General features: G+C 42.1%; 1 protein-coding gene across 1 annotated transcript; it reads right to left on the bottom strand.

Annotated features, from left to right (window-relative positions):
* Nucleotides 1–4,528: 4,528 nt before the first annotated feature.
* Nucleotides 4,529–9,358, bottom strand: LOC145985527 (uncharacterized). The gene has a single exon (XM_083119597.1). The coding sequence runs from the start codon at nt 9,356–9,358 to the stop codon at nt 4,529–4,531; it is 4,830 nt and encodes a 1,609-aa protein (XP_082975723.1).
* Between the last annotated feature and the right edge of the window lie 7,042 nt (nt 9,359–16,400).

Genomic DNA, 16,400 nt, shown 5'->3' with positions numbered 1-16,400 from the left:
AATCACTAAACACACTTGCATATAGAATTAACGTTGGACAAGACAAACGTAAATACACGAAAGTTTCTATACTTAATTATTATTTACGAGTATCGATAGAATGAAACGAAAATAATTACCAATTACACTATTAGGGCATTCCATTAACCGTTACCACGTTTCTGTTGATTTCTCACCTTCACCTGTTTTCTGAGTCTGTCGTCAGGAGAAAACATTCTGGCTGAGATGAGAAAGTGACGTCAACACGAACAGATTATGACGTATTTCTAAACATATACACAAGTTCCAACCACAACTATATCAATCTAACTATAGTTGTCTGTGACAGCTTGCACATTAAATCTTAACTTCTTACAAATATAAAACCTTAAACGCTCAGGTTCGTTACAGTATCGTACTATTTTTGGAAACTTTTACATAGTATTTATGCTAGCAAAAATGTTAAGAAAATGCTTTCGTCTAAAGCAGGCCTAAGATCCTTAGCTGTTTCTATGTGCGTGTCTGTTCATCAGTTTCGTCCAATCATCCTTTTTTCCTCACCGTGGAGATTAGCCTAAAGAGGTATGCTCTATGCACGGAATCTGGGAGCAAAGCCGCGCGTAGCGGCAGAGAGAGGGTGAATCGAGTGGGCAGAGCGAAGCAGTAAACGTTGCTGCGAAGGCTGGTAACTGCAGTCGCTCTGCTCTCTCCCGTTCCTCTCACCTGTCAATTGGTGGAGCTGTCTCGCGTCAGTACTTGCGCAGAGACTTGTTTTCGTTCGCTTGCTCTAGAGATACCAGAGACAGAGTATAGAAAAGCATTGTTTCTAGATTTAATGTTAACTTTCTGTTCGATACTTTGTTTTGAAATAGTCTTATGGTTCTAGAACACAGTGGATGTTCCTATGGTGCCATGGCTGTATTATTATTAATTATTACTTTAATGTTTTCGTGGTTTTATTGTTCATGATTGCCATCGTTGTTCTCATGGGTGTATTTAAGGGGGGGTTCAACGGGTCCAAACCCCCAATTTTGGTTCAGTATAATTACCAGAATACCTGTTCTATCCGCTTGCTAATAAAAATTCCTTCAGACATATTTATTTTCCTAACTTCCAGACGTATATGACGAGATATGGATGGGAAGGAAATTACGTAATTCCACACACCAGATGAGACTGCAGACCAAATATCTGCAATTTCCTGAAAGTTTCGGAATTCTTCGATAAGAAACTACATTCGCACTGTCAAATAAGTTATCCCTCGAGTCTCCTTAAAGAAATATGGTTTTTAAAAACGCAGTGCAAGAACAGCAGGTAAACATCGTTAACATTCTCAAGTTATTTGACACAAAATGAAGAGAAAAGTATCAATACTAAATAGCGTGACTTTGTGACCATACATACAACTTTGTCGGGCCCAGAAACCACCCCAACTCCCCAAAAAACTTGCGGTCAGCAGTGCTCTGGATTTTCACTTATGGAATAAAGCAACCCTAATCATACCAAAAGTTGCCCCCGCCCCTTACGTGAACTATACACGCCCATGGTTGTTCCCATAGTATGATACGTCTTTTCCCCCTTGTTCTAGTATATAATCGTTGGTGAATTATGTATGTTATTGCTACTTTGCTTCTAATACTTGAGCCTACACACAGAACAGTAAATACATCAGGTGAAACAAGAAATGCACAAGGCCTGTAGTTCAATTCACTTTGACTTCATGCATTTTGGCGTTCCAGTTATACATGACGTAAAGAAGAATCAACTCTAAACCTGATTCTTGGCAATACCAAGAAGAACACTTTATTGCATCATTCGATGCGTTTCTAGTGCATCAAATAGATTTGATCCATTTAGTTTTCTCTGTGCAGATATGATGACGTCAGAGAATGTTGTGCTTGAATTTAAATATCTTGGAGCCCTGTTCATTACGATTGTTATTTTTATTATTGTTTTGTTATTTTTTAACTTAAAAAGTTGGAGTAAGAATTAATGTTGTGTATAAGTGATATATTGTATTGTGAAATGTGAGGTTTAGCGCAAAAAGAAACAAATGCAAGAAGTGGAAGATTCTAAATCGATGACTATACAACAAGTGTGCGAAAACGGAGAGAAGAAAATTAAAACCAGAAAGTGCGGATATTTTGCTTGTCTCTGCCTGCTACATAAAAGGATTTGAGTTTTTGCTTTAAGTTCACTTAAATATTAATGATAGTCGTATTAATACTAAAATGTAATAAGAAACCCTGATACGAATCTTTATAGAGTAAATAAAAAAAAACTCCAGAACATTTCCTAGGATTAAGATTGTTATGATCTTGGAACTCAAACAATTTGGCTGTGCTTGAATTCTGTTCAGGAAAACCTGTCCATGTTTTGCACAAATAAGCTAATCGAAACTGAACCTGCAATTAGACGTGGGGTCCGAACCACTGCGGGTATTGAATCCGGTACCCATTCATAACAAGACAATGACGTTACCTTATCCCATCGGGGAAGTTTGAAAGCAATACAGTGACCCACCGACACCAAAAAGTCTAGCATCGCCACTTGCGCGTTGTGTCGTCATTCTAGATTGCCATTGGACGTTCTCGTTGTGCCATCATTCTGGATATTATAATGTTCTCCTGTTCTCATATTTTGCAGTAGCCGTTGGATATTCTAGTGCTGGCATAATTATTTTCACGTGACGTATTGCACTTGCATGGGAGAAGTGGTGTAAATGGTCGTACCTTTTGCCGGATTGTCTCCAAACGTGTTTCGTGATGATGTTCACACAAGCACACCACAGAGATTAATATCCTAAGACGACATCTGTTTCACTGTTCATGCGAGACAATTACAGCTATAGGGAACATATGTCTACATGCACTAGATTCCGAAATTTACCAGTAATGACAAATCTCCTGCGCGTCACTTCAGCCTTGTAATCTTTATTTCAAACGTCCCTGCAAGACCTGTAGCAGCCTTGGCCGCATTCCAGCTCCATACGCCGGTCAGCGAAACATGGCTTCGTAATGGAAGCATCTCCGAAACGGGAGTCGTTAATGGTTAGTATTCGGGAGGCCCATTAAGGCAACATTAGGCGAGGCCCTGAATCACCCGTCTTACAAGATCAGAGCTCGACCTCCGAATCATTACGTGTGAAAACGAGGACTGTCTCGCAGGACCACTCCTCTAGTGCCCATCGAGTTGGAAACGCCCAGGGAGGAATCCTCGTGTTCTGTACGCGTTAATGGCGACCGCCTGGCAGAAGCGCCACCAGTAGTTGGGAGACGGTAGGTTGTGGCCCACTGATATTATCTTCAAGTACATATTTAGGGGTGAGGGTCCAGGGTGTCCGGACCCACCCCTCGAAAGACTTACCAAGTACTAAAATTGAAAAATGATAATATACTTGTTTCGCATTTGTTGTTTGGTTGAGGGATATTTATTTCCGGCGAACATATTGGAAGACAAGGATTATTGGATGATACTGCTTTGAATGACAGTACCAAAGAAGATTTATGCACATTACTACTTGTAATAATATGCATAAAATATTAATCAGGAAGTATAGTTTTCGTCAACTGGATCTAAGATTATTTTTCTGTTGTTGTTATTCAATAAATATTCCTTATCTATTTTACATAAATTGCCTTAATTTTGGCGATCTAAGCTATATGAAAGTTAAATAATGAATACGTGCTGTTATATCCCTATTCCTATATCGTTCTTTTACCAATTCATGAACTAGAAGTACAATACCAATTAATTTCCACATTCAATTAATATTACGTAATTATAATACAATTATTTTAATTTAAATTATTGTTATTGCATTGTTATTAATAGACCCCGAATTATATTTATAGACACGTGCTTGATTATCGTATACTCTATATCGGGAATCTCTGGAGCAAGTTCCCACATAACGGTAAAGAAGGGGAGAAAGCGAATGGACGGAGCGATGCAGAACACGCTGCTGCCAATGTCAGTAACTGCAGTGGATTTTTCTCCTCGACGAAATCCCGTTCGCTCGCACTTGTTCATTGGTCGATCCCTGAAACGGCGTTACACCATTAAAACACCTGGCGTAACTTTCCCAAGTCCTGGAGTGTGTTGATTTCGTGTTGGGTTAAAGAATGAAGTCTCTCATAGTTCATGAACACAACTATATATTATAATAACGGATATTATATACACAAAGACACAGGTTATACGACGACGGAATACCACCACTTGTTGTCGCGTCGCGCTCGCTCACACACACACACACGAAGACAAAGACACTCGAGTTCAGTCAGTCCTATTGCGTCATGCATATGACACGTACTTCACGTGGCATACCTCCCTGCCATCTAGCGAGCAACTCTAACATCATTTTTAAATTTTAATTATATTACAGTACTGAACATCCTCCCCCACCTTGAAATATACATTTCAACATATTTTTAACCTTTAACACTGATTATAAAATTGAAATTACAATGTAGACTAACATCTATAAACACTTCAAACATAACTTCTGATATTGAATATTTGACATTAACATATAGATTTCTCAAGTTTACTTCTCTACTTCAAATGGTAGCAATGATAATTTCACGATTGGTCTCTTACACAGTCCATTTACAGTCTTTACTGTTGCTGCTCGCACTCTTCCATCTCGTCCGGCATGAACCTCTACCACTCTCCCCAGTTTCCATTCTTGTGGAGGGATGTTATCTTCTCGTACAATGACTATGTCGCCCTCTCCGAAGTCTCGATGTTTCGAGAACCATTTGGGACGCTGCTGAAGTCTTGACAGATATTCCTTTGACCACCTCTGCCAAAAATGTTGTGTAAGCTTCTGCAGTAGCTGCCACCTTGATAGTCGATTAAGAGGAGTCTTGTTGAAGTCCCTTTCTGGTGCCGCCACTAAAGAATCTCCAATGAGGAAATGACCTGGAGTTAAGGCTTGCAAGTCATTTGGATCCTCTGACATTGGGGATATTGGTCGTGAGTTGAGGCACGCCTCAATCTGCGTGAGAACAGTGTACATTTCTTCGAATGTGAGAATTGTGTTTCCAACTACTCTCCTCAAATGGTGCTTTACAGACTTTACACCTGCTTCCCAAAGTCCACCCATATGAGGAGCTCCTGGTGGATTAAAATGCCACTCGATCCCACTGGAAGCAATGAAATGCGATGTGGTTTCATCTCGTTCTGCTCGTTTTGTCACTTCACGTAGCTCCTTCAGTTCCCTACTTGCTCCAACAAAGTTAGTACCACAGTCGCTATACATAGCACTAGGTTTACCGCGACGTGAGATGAATCTCTTGAGGACCGCTAGGAAAGCCGCTGTAGATGCATTGGACACCAGCTCTAAATGGATAGCCTTAGTGCTGAAACAAACAAACAAAGCTACGTACCCCTTGTACTTTCGAGCACTTCTTCCAACCATATACTTCAACTGAATTGGGCCAGCATAGTCTATACCACAGTGTAAAAACGGTCGACTAACAGTCACTCTTGGCGGTGGCAAATTACTCATTATCTGTTGTGATGTCACGGAAGCATATCTGTGGCAGATGACACACCTTCGCAGCACTTGACGAACCTTGTCTCGGCCATTTATTATCCAAAATGTTTGTCGCAGTGTTGACAGGACAAGCTGCGGACCTGCATGTAAGTTAATGATATGCTCGTGTGTGATTAACAGCTCTGTTAATTTGTGTGATTTTGGTAGCACAATTGGATGTTTGACGTTATGCGGAAGGTTACTATGCTCCAATCTTCCTCCTGCTCTAATAACACCAATTTCATCAACAAACGGATTCAAGTATTGTAATTTGCTCTTTGAAGGTAAGACCGCTCCTTTCTTGAGGGCTTGAATTTCGCACGAAAATTCTTCTTGTTGGGCTACTTTTACTAATGCAACCAATGCTAACCACAGCTCTGATGCGCTCAATGGGCCACGAAGCTTCTCGTCCCTATGCTTGGCGTTGAATGCAAATCGCCTACACCATGCTGCAACCCGCTGCAATTTACTCAGCGACGAGTAATTCTCAAATAATGTATTTTCTGCCGTCCTCACCATGGCTACAAATGACTGTCTCTGCTCTGATGTCACTTCATCAGTATCACATGTGTAAGACTGCTCCACTGGCAACACTGAATTTCTTAAGAATGGGGGGCCAGTCCACCATAAGGGATGATTAAGTAAAGCCGAAGTCGACATTCCACGGCTCGCACAGTCTGCTGGATTTTCCTTGCTAGCAACGTATGCCCACTGTATTTCTCCTTCTTCCTGTATCTTCGCCACACGGTTTCCCACGAAAGTTTTCCATCTGCTAGGACAAGCACTAATCCAAGACAAAACAATTTTCGAGTCAGAATACGCTGTCATGGTTTTCAAGTTGACAGACAATGCTTTCCGCACTAAAGAAAGGAGGCGAAGTAAGAGCACAGCTGCACAGAGCTCCAACCTGGGAAGGGTTATAGTTTTAAGGGGGGCCACTTTTGTTTTGGATGCAATCATCTTCACTTGCACTTGCCCATTAGCACATATACATCTCACGTAGACCACTGCTGCATAAGCCGCTTCTGACGCGTCGCAGAATCCAACCAAATGAATCTCCACGGTGTCTCTAGGAATAATGCATCGCTCCACTCGGATATCTTTCAATTGTGGCATATCCTGGCAGTATGCAACCCACTCTGCAGCCAAATTGCTTGGAAGCTCGTCGTTCCAATTAAGATCCAACTTCCAAAGCGTTTGCATAAACAATTTTGCCTTCACGGTCACAGGAGATACAAAACCTAAGGGATCAAACAGCTTCGATATCTCGGAAAGAACCAGTCTTTTAGTTATAATCGCTCGTTTGCTCGGATTCACCACATCAAAACACAAGTAATCCATAGAAGGGCTCCACTGTATGCCTAAAGTTTTCTTCGCGTCTTCTCCATTAAATTCGAACTGCAGATTTGTCTCCAACAAGTCACAGGGGATAACGTCCAGCACTCTCGGATCGTTTGACCACCACTTCCGAAGCTCAAAGCCGCCTTTGCTTAGTAACTGTGTCAATTGATGATACAACTTGATTGCTTCTTCAGTAGAATTGGCTCCTGTTAGAAAGTCATCCATGTACACATGACTAAGTAAGCTCTTTGTGGCGAGAGGATAATTCTCTCCTTCGTCATTCGCTAACTGTCGAAGCACTCTTGTGGCGAGAAAACCTGCAGGCTTAGTACCATAAGTAAGAGTATTTAAACGGAATTCCTTGATTGGTTGTTCAGGGGTATCTCTCCACAAAATCAACTGAAAATCTCTATCTTCATACGCGACCTCTACTTGTCTATACATCATCCGAACATCAGAAATTAAAGCAACTGGATGGCAACGGAATCGAATCAAAATAGGAAATAAGTCTGGTTGTTGCTTTTCACCATTCATAAGTACATCATTCAGGGAAAGTCCACTACTTGTCTTGCAAGACGCATGAAAAACTACTCTCAGTTTAGTCGAACTGCTGTTTTCATTTGTTACACAATGATGTGGAATATAATAAGATGTGGGGGGTACCTTGGGGGCCTCATCCTCCGCCACTGGTGTCATGTGTTGCAAGGTGAGATATTCTTGCATAAATGCTTGGTATTGTTGTTGTTTTACTGGATCTTTCTGTAATCTTTGCTCTTGTGATAACAAACACTTTCTTGCTCTCTCTTTAGAGTACCCCAATTCTTCCCAATTGCTCTGAAATGGCAAATTTACGACGTAACGTCCATCTGTTTTGCGACGATGTGTAGTTTCAAAATGCTCTTCACATAAGCGCTCTTCTTCTGTTACGAACTCTCTCTGCGGCAATTCTTCAATCTCAAAGAATTTTCTTAATGACTGGTTTACATTATTTTCTTCAACTGATACATGAAGAGAGGTGAATGAATGTTTTGAAGTTTGTTGCTTTACTCCTCCGCAAATAACCCAACCTAAGCGAGTTTGAATGGCAATCGGTTCTCCTTCCTTGCCTTCTCGTTTTCCTCTCATTAGCAGCGACGCATATATATCACACCCGAAAAGTAGGTCAATGTTTCCCCTTGTATGAAATGTGGGATCAGCAAGGTCAAGTCCGCGTATGTGACTCCAGCTCCCGGTGTTTTGAATAGTCACATGTGGCAGCGGTGACGTAATCCTTTTCACCACCAACGCAGAGGTTGTGTACGAATGTTTACCGTCTCGGGACTCAATCGTGATATCAACAGCTGAATGTGACTTCCCAACGTTAACAGAAGAAATGCCTGTTACTGACACAAACACGCTCTTTCTTTTCAGACCTAACATTTGAACTGCATTGGAACTAATAAACGAAACCTCACTACAACTATCCAATAATGCACGGAAAGGCTGACACTGGTTATCTTTATTCTTTATGTTTGCAATTGCTGTCGGAACTAACACTTCAGTGCTCGATTTCCCTTGATCAGACGCTAAATGTGACGTCACAATCTGATGCGAAGTTGCCAAACTTCCTTGGGGGGAGGGGGTCACTTCACGATGAAGGGATGTATGGTGTTTCTTATTGCAAGTACGGCACAAACTAGCGCTGCATTTACTTACCTTATGAAAAGAACTAAGGCAATTATAGCACAAGCCACTACTTTTCACAAATGCCTCTCTCTCAGGCTCTGATAGGCTATTATATTGATTACACTTATACAGCGGGTGGGACTCCTGGTGACATTTAGGGCAACACACTGACACATGAAAAGAACTCGCATTTCTTTTGGCACTGGAATCACTAAAGGGTTGTTTCACTGAGTATCCTTGTTGTTTGGGGGGTCTAGAAGACGCTGACAACGCTCTCGCTCTCGTATCGAGGAAGGCTCGTAGCTGCTCAAACGTCGGAAGTTGATCGGCTGACACATTAAGCTCCCACTGCTGTCGTGACACACTGTCTAGCTTCTCCACGGTATGGAAAACCAAAATTGCATCCCAATGTTGAACTGGAACTTCTAGAACTCTGAGTACACGAACACACTCGGTTGTTACGTCCGCGAGTTTTCGCAAGGCAACCGCTGATTCTGTCTGAATGCAAGGTTGCGACACGAGTCGCTTGATTGTGTTATTCACAAGAACATGCCTTTGCTGATATCTATTGTTCAAAATTTCCCACGCTTCTTTGTAATTTGTGTCTGTAATCGTAATAGATTGCAGCAACAATGCAGGTTCACCACGTATACTAGACTTCAAATATTGAAGTTTCTGTGCAGGGGACAAAGAGTTATTATTATGCACAGACGCAACGAACAAATCACGAAACGACAGCCACTGCTGTAAGTTTCCCGCGAACACAGGCAAGTCCAATTTAGGTAGTCTTACGTCACTACTGGCTTTAACCGACGATGCACTGGCAGCCATTGCCACGCCCTGCTGCTTTTGAGCACGATACAATGTCACCAACATCTGCTCTACTCGGTCTTGAATCGAGCTGATTTCTGCATCAAACTCTGCAAACTGATCATCACTGCACTCGGAAGACAGCTCACGTAAGAGCTTCTGAGTGTCCTCCGTTAATTGCACGTGTCCTCCGTTAATTGCACGGTTTTGTTCATGTACACGGTGACGCTCTCTTGTGAGAGGTCGTCTGACGCAATCTTGTTTTCAACGCGCATAACTTCGCGTTTCAGAACACGTTTGCACGAAAGTATTTGCTCCATAGTTCACAACACTAACACTAGTCCAGACACAAAAGTCAGAACACACCCGGCATGGGAGATAATGCACAAAAAGCTGCTGGTTAAGTCAATTCACTACACGTGGCACGTACTGCGCAAATCCGGGTTTGGAGGACCATGAAACGGCGTTACACCATTAAAACACCTGGCGTAACTTTCCCAAGTCCTGGAGTGTGTTGATTTCGTGTTGGGTTAAAGAATGAAGTCTCTCATAGTTCATGAACACAACTATATATTATAATAACGGATATTATATACACAAAGACACAGGTTATACGACGACGGAATACCACCACTTGTTGTCGCGTCGCGCTCGCTCACACACACACACACACACGAAGACAAAGACACTCGAGTTCAGTCAGTCCTATTGCGTCATGCATATGACACGTACTTCACGTGGCATACCCCGGGCCTCCCCCATGGCGCAGTGGTAGCGTCATTGCCTTGTAATCAAGGGGTCCCGGGTTCGATACCCGGTGGAGGCACAAGTGGTTCGGATCCCACTTTAAACTGTAGGTCCAGTCCCGATTAGCCTTACTGTGCATAAAGTGGACTTAAAACAACAACTCAAACCAAAAACGTGGCATACCTCCCTGCCATCTAGCGAGCAACTCTAACATCATTTTTAAATTTTAATTATATTACAGTACTGAACAATCCCTTTCCAGGATTGCCCTTCTTTCACCAACTCTTTCCAACACCTTCATTTATTACTTTGTCTGTCCATGTTGTAGGACACCAGCTTCTATGCGTTTTCGCTAACTTCTGAGTTTCTGCGTCATACAACGCTTCACTCCTCACAAAACAGTTCATCAGTATATTTCCTTGTTGTTTACCACCCCTCCCTACTTTATTAATAAAAAAAGTCGTAGACATCCCCTTTGTGGGTTTCCCGATAGACGCCGTTGCCTTGTAATCAAGGGGTCCCGGATTTGATACCTCGAATCCCACTTTAAACTGTAGATCCAGATCCGATTAGCCTATCTGTGCATAAAGTGGACTTAAAATAACAATTCAATCCAATTCATTCAATACACCCCCCCCCCTTTTGGGATTGCAGTGTCAGTTCCCACAATTGTTCTCGTACATTCGGTTTAGAATTCCATTCTAAACTGTAGGTCCAGTCCCAATTAACCAATATGTTTATATATTGGACGTAAACAAGAAGAAACTCGAATTCAAGAAGGCTAAAATACGAGTAAAACGTAGGAGAAACAATTGATGATGTGTCGCTACCCCCTATTTTTTCCCCTTTTTATCAAATTACCTCAACCGCCAACCTCGGTTGTTTTGCTCTTGAGCCGAGAATACCCGGCCATGAAGTAGAAGGGAAAGGGGGTAGGGGAGGGGGACGGAGGAGAACGCGCTCGGCCAGGAATTGACTTGACAGCGCAAACAGTTTTCCGCAGCATGGATATTCCGCTGTCACCGAAGACACATGCGACGTTTCAGTTCCAACGTTTCCGAGAACGGGAAAGGGGGTCCCCATTCATTTCCTTCCCCGGCTACAAAAAAGGAGAATTTAGTTTTGCCCTGATTCTTTAATGGCCGGAGGATAAGAATTGACGCCGATGGCATATTGGGAAGGATGCCATGAGGCTCAACTGGTGTGTCCCTTCGCCATTCGGGACGTTCCGGCAGTGTATCCATATGTACAACCGAGAAAATCCCCGTTTCTATTTTTTACAGTAAAGCTGAGCCGATTCTTGCTTCACTTATCTCAAAGACTGTTCATCTTCATCCTTTATTATTCTTGTCAACACTTCCCCCTTTCACATTAGAACTTTCATCTCCAAGCAAATCGGCACATTTACTTGTCATAATATAAACATTATTTGGAAAGTAAAAAGAGGAGACAAGAAATGGAAGGGATGGAGACAGAGAAAGGAGACAAGAAGAAATACAGAAGCGAGAAATGCAGAGAGAAGAAGAAAAATCGAATGAAAGGACGTGGAAAGAAATAAAGTAGCTAGTCGAGACAGAGAGAGAGAGAGAAAGAAAGAAAGAAAACTGTAGAGAGAGAGAGAGAGAGAGAGAGAGAGAGAGAGTGGGGGAGAGAATCTAACCGAAGCTAAAGAACCGAGACACAAACAAAACAAAGCAAGAGAGAGAGGGGGGAAATAGGAATGAAAGAAGGGAGAGACAGAGAGAAAGTGATTAAGGAAAAAGTTAACAAGAGATAAAGAAGTGAAAGGAAGATCAGGAGTACAAGCGTAACAATCCCTAAGATTGTATGTTTATTTTATTAAGTCTCTCTGAACGCTTCATGTTGACCAGGGCATTCACTTGTTTTTCTCAGCTGTCTCAAGCCTCTTAGGCATGTTTACAATGCATTGTGTTGTGCCATGCAAACGTCCTGAGCATTCAGGAAACAGGTAATACTTCTGGTTATGGAGTCGGCGGTTTGCATGGTAGCAATTATAATAAACACGATTCGGCATTGAGGAAGAGTCGATGGTCTGGGAATATAGAGGTGAGACAAGCCGAGGGAGGACTGACTTTTGGGATTGAGTTGAGAGAGAGAAGGTGGTCAGCAAGGCAGTAGGTCAGAAGTAGAAGGACGCTTTGGTCAGCATAGGAGAGAAGCTTACAGAGGACTTCGCTTAGTTTGATTCAGCTAAAGACTTCAGATAGACAGGTAATTATCCTACACCCAGCCATGATTCAGGTTCAACGGTTCGCAAAACCCAACGAGTGACCACTGTCTTTTCTGTAGTTAAGTTCTTAGTGTAATATTGTACCTTTGGCATTGCCAAGCGATAACTCGCCATGCTAATGACGAGTGGTTTCATCAAGGATGAATGATGACCAATTTACATCACCCCAGCAATTAATTGCATAAACAACTGGTTCAGATCCCTTCATTCTTTAGAATGACACGCAAGGGAGAAACTAAGACTGAGGGTAGAAAGTGGAAACATAAAAGGATGCAAGGAAACGAAGACAGTTACAAATAAAAGTCTAGTTGAAACAGGCAGGCAATTCCCCTCACCTACTCCTTGGTGTCGAGTGCGGGCGACAATGCCTACAGGTCCTCTCAGTAGCTACTAAATTGCACCTATCTAGTTGCGCTGTTCATTTTCTTGAGTTCCAAAGTATTCTGCATGTGGTTCCTTCAAACCTCTTCCTTTTCCAGTCTTTGTTGATCCTGGCCCTTTTGTGTCGTTCTCAATATGAATTTCAGCTCGTGAAGAACTCAAAGAAACTTCATCTTCCATCCCCTTTTCATGACACCCTCGATCCTGCAATTGTTCTTAATTATCCGAATTCCATGCACGCACACTCGTCTTATTACAATTTTGGTAAGTCTTCTAAAACTTTCCTCCCGAGTTCATTGAGAAACTGAGCATACAGGCTTCTTACCGGCATCCAGTTACCTATCTCTCCGCTATCTCATCAACTCTCTCTCTCTCTCTCTCTCTCTCTCTCTCTTCTGTAGTTACCACTAGCTGTTGACGATTAGTAAATTCTAAATTTTAGGTATCACATATTATGCACTGACTGTTTACGGTCATAACTTCGGCATACCTTTTATTGTGGGCTGTTGGGAAATAAATGCCGTGTCCGAAAGGTGCAAGACCATACTTGAAGCGAACCAGCCCGGGCCCGTAACCAAGGTTACGCTTCACGTTTTTGTGTGCAATGACGTGTTAGCGGTAAAGTGAATGTATCGCTTGAATATGAAGCTGCGTGAAGGACGGAACGACAATGTTGCAATATGCAGATATTAAACGCGGGAACAAGAACAATCTCTAAGTAAGAATGTTTACCATAGTCTGTGAAAAGGAGATGTGGTAGCCACTAGAACAGTCAAACTGTTGGACGGGACCTTGAAGTTAAAAAGCCAAAGACCGCGGCTCACGAAACTCTTATATAGTTTCTATAGCACGTTATGTATAATCAGTAGCTACCCGTCAGTATATTCATTTTATCTCAAGCCATAAACTGTACATGAATTTATTGCTTACAAAAGAGAGAGCATCAAACATCATGAAATGTCGCTTTCGATTGTTCAGTTTATGACATTTCTCCTATCTGCATATTGCAACACTAGCGAATAATTTGCAATTCGTTGCAATGGTTAAATTCACCTCTTACCGTCGTTTCGTCATGACGAGGCAAACAAGCTATTGCCCCCCCCCCTTTTCCCCTAAAAAGAACATCCTCAGAGAATGGCAGTTCGGTATTCAAGTAGTGAACTGGAAGTGAAGGTCTTTGGAATTGCGCTTCGACTGCAGCGCCGAATACGATAACTACATAAAACTGAGGACACGTTGTTCTTACCTCGTTTTAAACACTTGTTTATCATCGTAGAAATCAAATAGCAATTAAAAATGTTCTCGTACGTACATTTCCACACATTAGAAGAACTTCAACCAACAACTTGCTGACATTCTACCTACCTGATTTCAAACAAATGAACAACGAGTCCACGAGTCAAGTACTCAAGCATGCAACGATGAGTGCTCCGCGCTGTGGTCTCGATTGCCCGTTTAATTGCCACTTTCGAACTGTACTAGTTGACGTCACTTCCGACAAGACTAGTGTTGCCCACGAGACGAGACTTTGGCCTGTCTCGTCTCGTGGAGTCTCGTGGAAATGCTGTCTCGTCTCGAAAATATTCGTTTGTCTTATGACACATGGTCAATCTCGTCTCGTCTCGAATTTTTAAAAGCCTGTCCCGTCTCGTCCCGTGGGCAACACTAGACAAGACCATACTTCGAGTCTGCTCTTTGTACCTTTAGGACACATCCAAAGAGTTCCGAAGAAAGAACGTGAACATGAGCTGAAATGCAGTGGCAAGATGCAGTAAGGGTATTGTAGAAATGTGAATGAACGAGAATTTAGGAGGAAGGAAGGGGAGAGATTTGGTAGACAGAATATGGCTAGAGAGGAGAAGTTTGTTTCAGAAAATGGAGATAAATATCACAATCTGTGTCTGCGATTTTTGGCAAATTGGAAATAATAAACGTCTTTGATAATTACTTCTCTTTTCTTATGCGCAGTCGACAGCGCTCGTTCATCCTAATGCTCCAGGATGAACGACCGCCGGAAACATTCTCTTTAGAGACGTCTCTCTCTCTCTCTCTCTCTCTCTCTCTCTCTCTCTCTCTCTCTCTATCTATCTATCTATCTATCTCTCTTTCTTTCCTTCTTTGGCATCTGTTCCAAATTTTAAAAAACGGAGCGTTATTCCTGAAAACTTTCTCCTTGACAAATCCCTATTGTGTCACTTTCCAGTTACCAAGTTAAAGAATGCATTATTATGATACCAGTATAGCGAACGGAACGAAATTAGACCAGTCAAGGTCATAACACCTACGTGCAGTGTTGCCTACAAGCAACACTTTCAACTTTGGATAATAATTCCGAAAAAATCTAGAAATTAGTACTTAAGGTAAATAACCTGGCGATGTTTCTTTTAATAAATAAGGAGGAGACAAGGGGAAGTTGTGGTGAAGGCACATGACCTTGGCTGGTCTAATTTCGTGCCGTTTACTTTAGTGCAGTCCGTCTACGTTAATCACGACCATCGACGAAACTACGCATGCGCCAACTGGACGAGTCCACTGGTAAAATACTGGTAAAATAATGGAGGCAGTAGCTATTGAAACTCGAAATTGTCTTTGTTCTGCTTCGAGAGAGTTTGTTAGGAGTAAAAAAAGGTAAAGTGTTCCCCTGTGCTTAGCACCACGCCATGAAGGCGTATAGGGGGTGTGGGGGTAACGCCCCACACTTTCTTGATCCGGTCGTGAGTGGGGGTGATGTGATCAGCATCACGCCCCTGACCGCCTTAACCCCCCAGGGTTTCCCCCAGGTACCCATGTTATTCGACGCTGGGTGGGCGCCGGGGCCGCTTTCACCGTTAGAAAAGTTCCCGTATTTGAACCGGCCGGGGATCGAACCCGGGACCTTGAGCATGGTAGTCAGACGCGTTACCGACTGAGCCACCACTGTTTGTTTGGAGTTGTAACTGTAACCACAAATACAAAAAATTGAGAGCCAATGAACATCCGAACACATAGAAGAGAAGTACTGATCTAAAGCCGACAGATTAGTTTCGTGCATACTTACACCTACTTCCCCTTTCATGTTTGGATTCGTCCACTCGAGATAGGCGCGTCTTCAAAGATCAAACAGCAGACAGAATTTCCATGTAAATTCAGTTTCTAAAAAATACTTCCCTCTGTATTTTGAAAAAAAAATGAAAGTACATTTAAGCATATTTAGTTTTTCTATGGCATATTCTGACAGTTTGGTCAAGAGTGAGTTTGTAGTCGTCACTACTTTGAATTCCCTTGTCTCGCTTACAGGAATCTACTTTCCCGTTAGGTTAAGAACAAATTTAGCAACATTGTGGAAAACATACCAATACTATGGAAAATACAATATGTGTAATAAACTGAAAATGAAATAAATTTTAATTTTTATCATTTCTAATCACTGTCGAAGCTTAAAATAATATTGTATGCTTTTTATAGTTCGTATTTGCTCTATTGAGACAGTTCGGCGACTATGTTGGCAACTTTAGCGACTAAGTGTAGCTAATACATTAGGAGTTTTATACATTAAGGACTGAGTTTAAATACAAAATCTGGGCAAGTATAAAGGTTCAGATTCTAACATTGAAACACAAATTCTAAGACTAAGAGAGATATGATGATCAGCATCACGCTCCGGCCGGCTCGAAATAGCTATGTGAAACGCCCTCCCTTGCCCGG

Source organism: Lepisma saccharinum, chromosome 3 (assembly GCF_977018435.1).
Source record: "Lepisma saccharinum chromosome 3, izLepSacc3.1, whole genome shotgun sequence".
Lineage (NCBI taxonomy): Eukaryota > Metazoa > Arthropoda > Insecta > Zygentoma > Lepismatidae > Lepisma > Lepisma saccharinum.
Note: the sequence above shows the minus strand (reverse complement) of the source record. Positions and strands in the feature narration are given on the sequence as shown.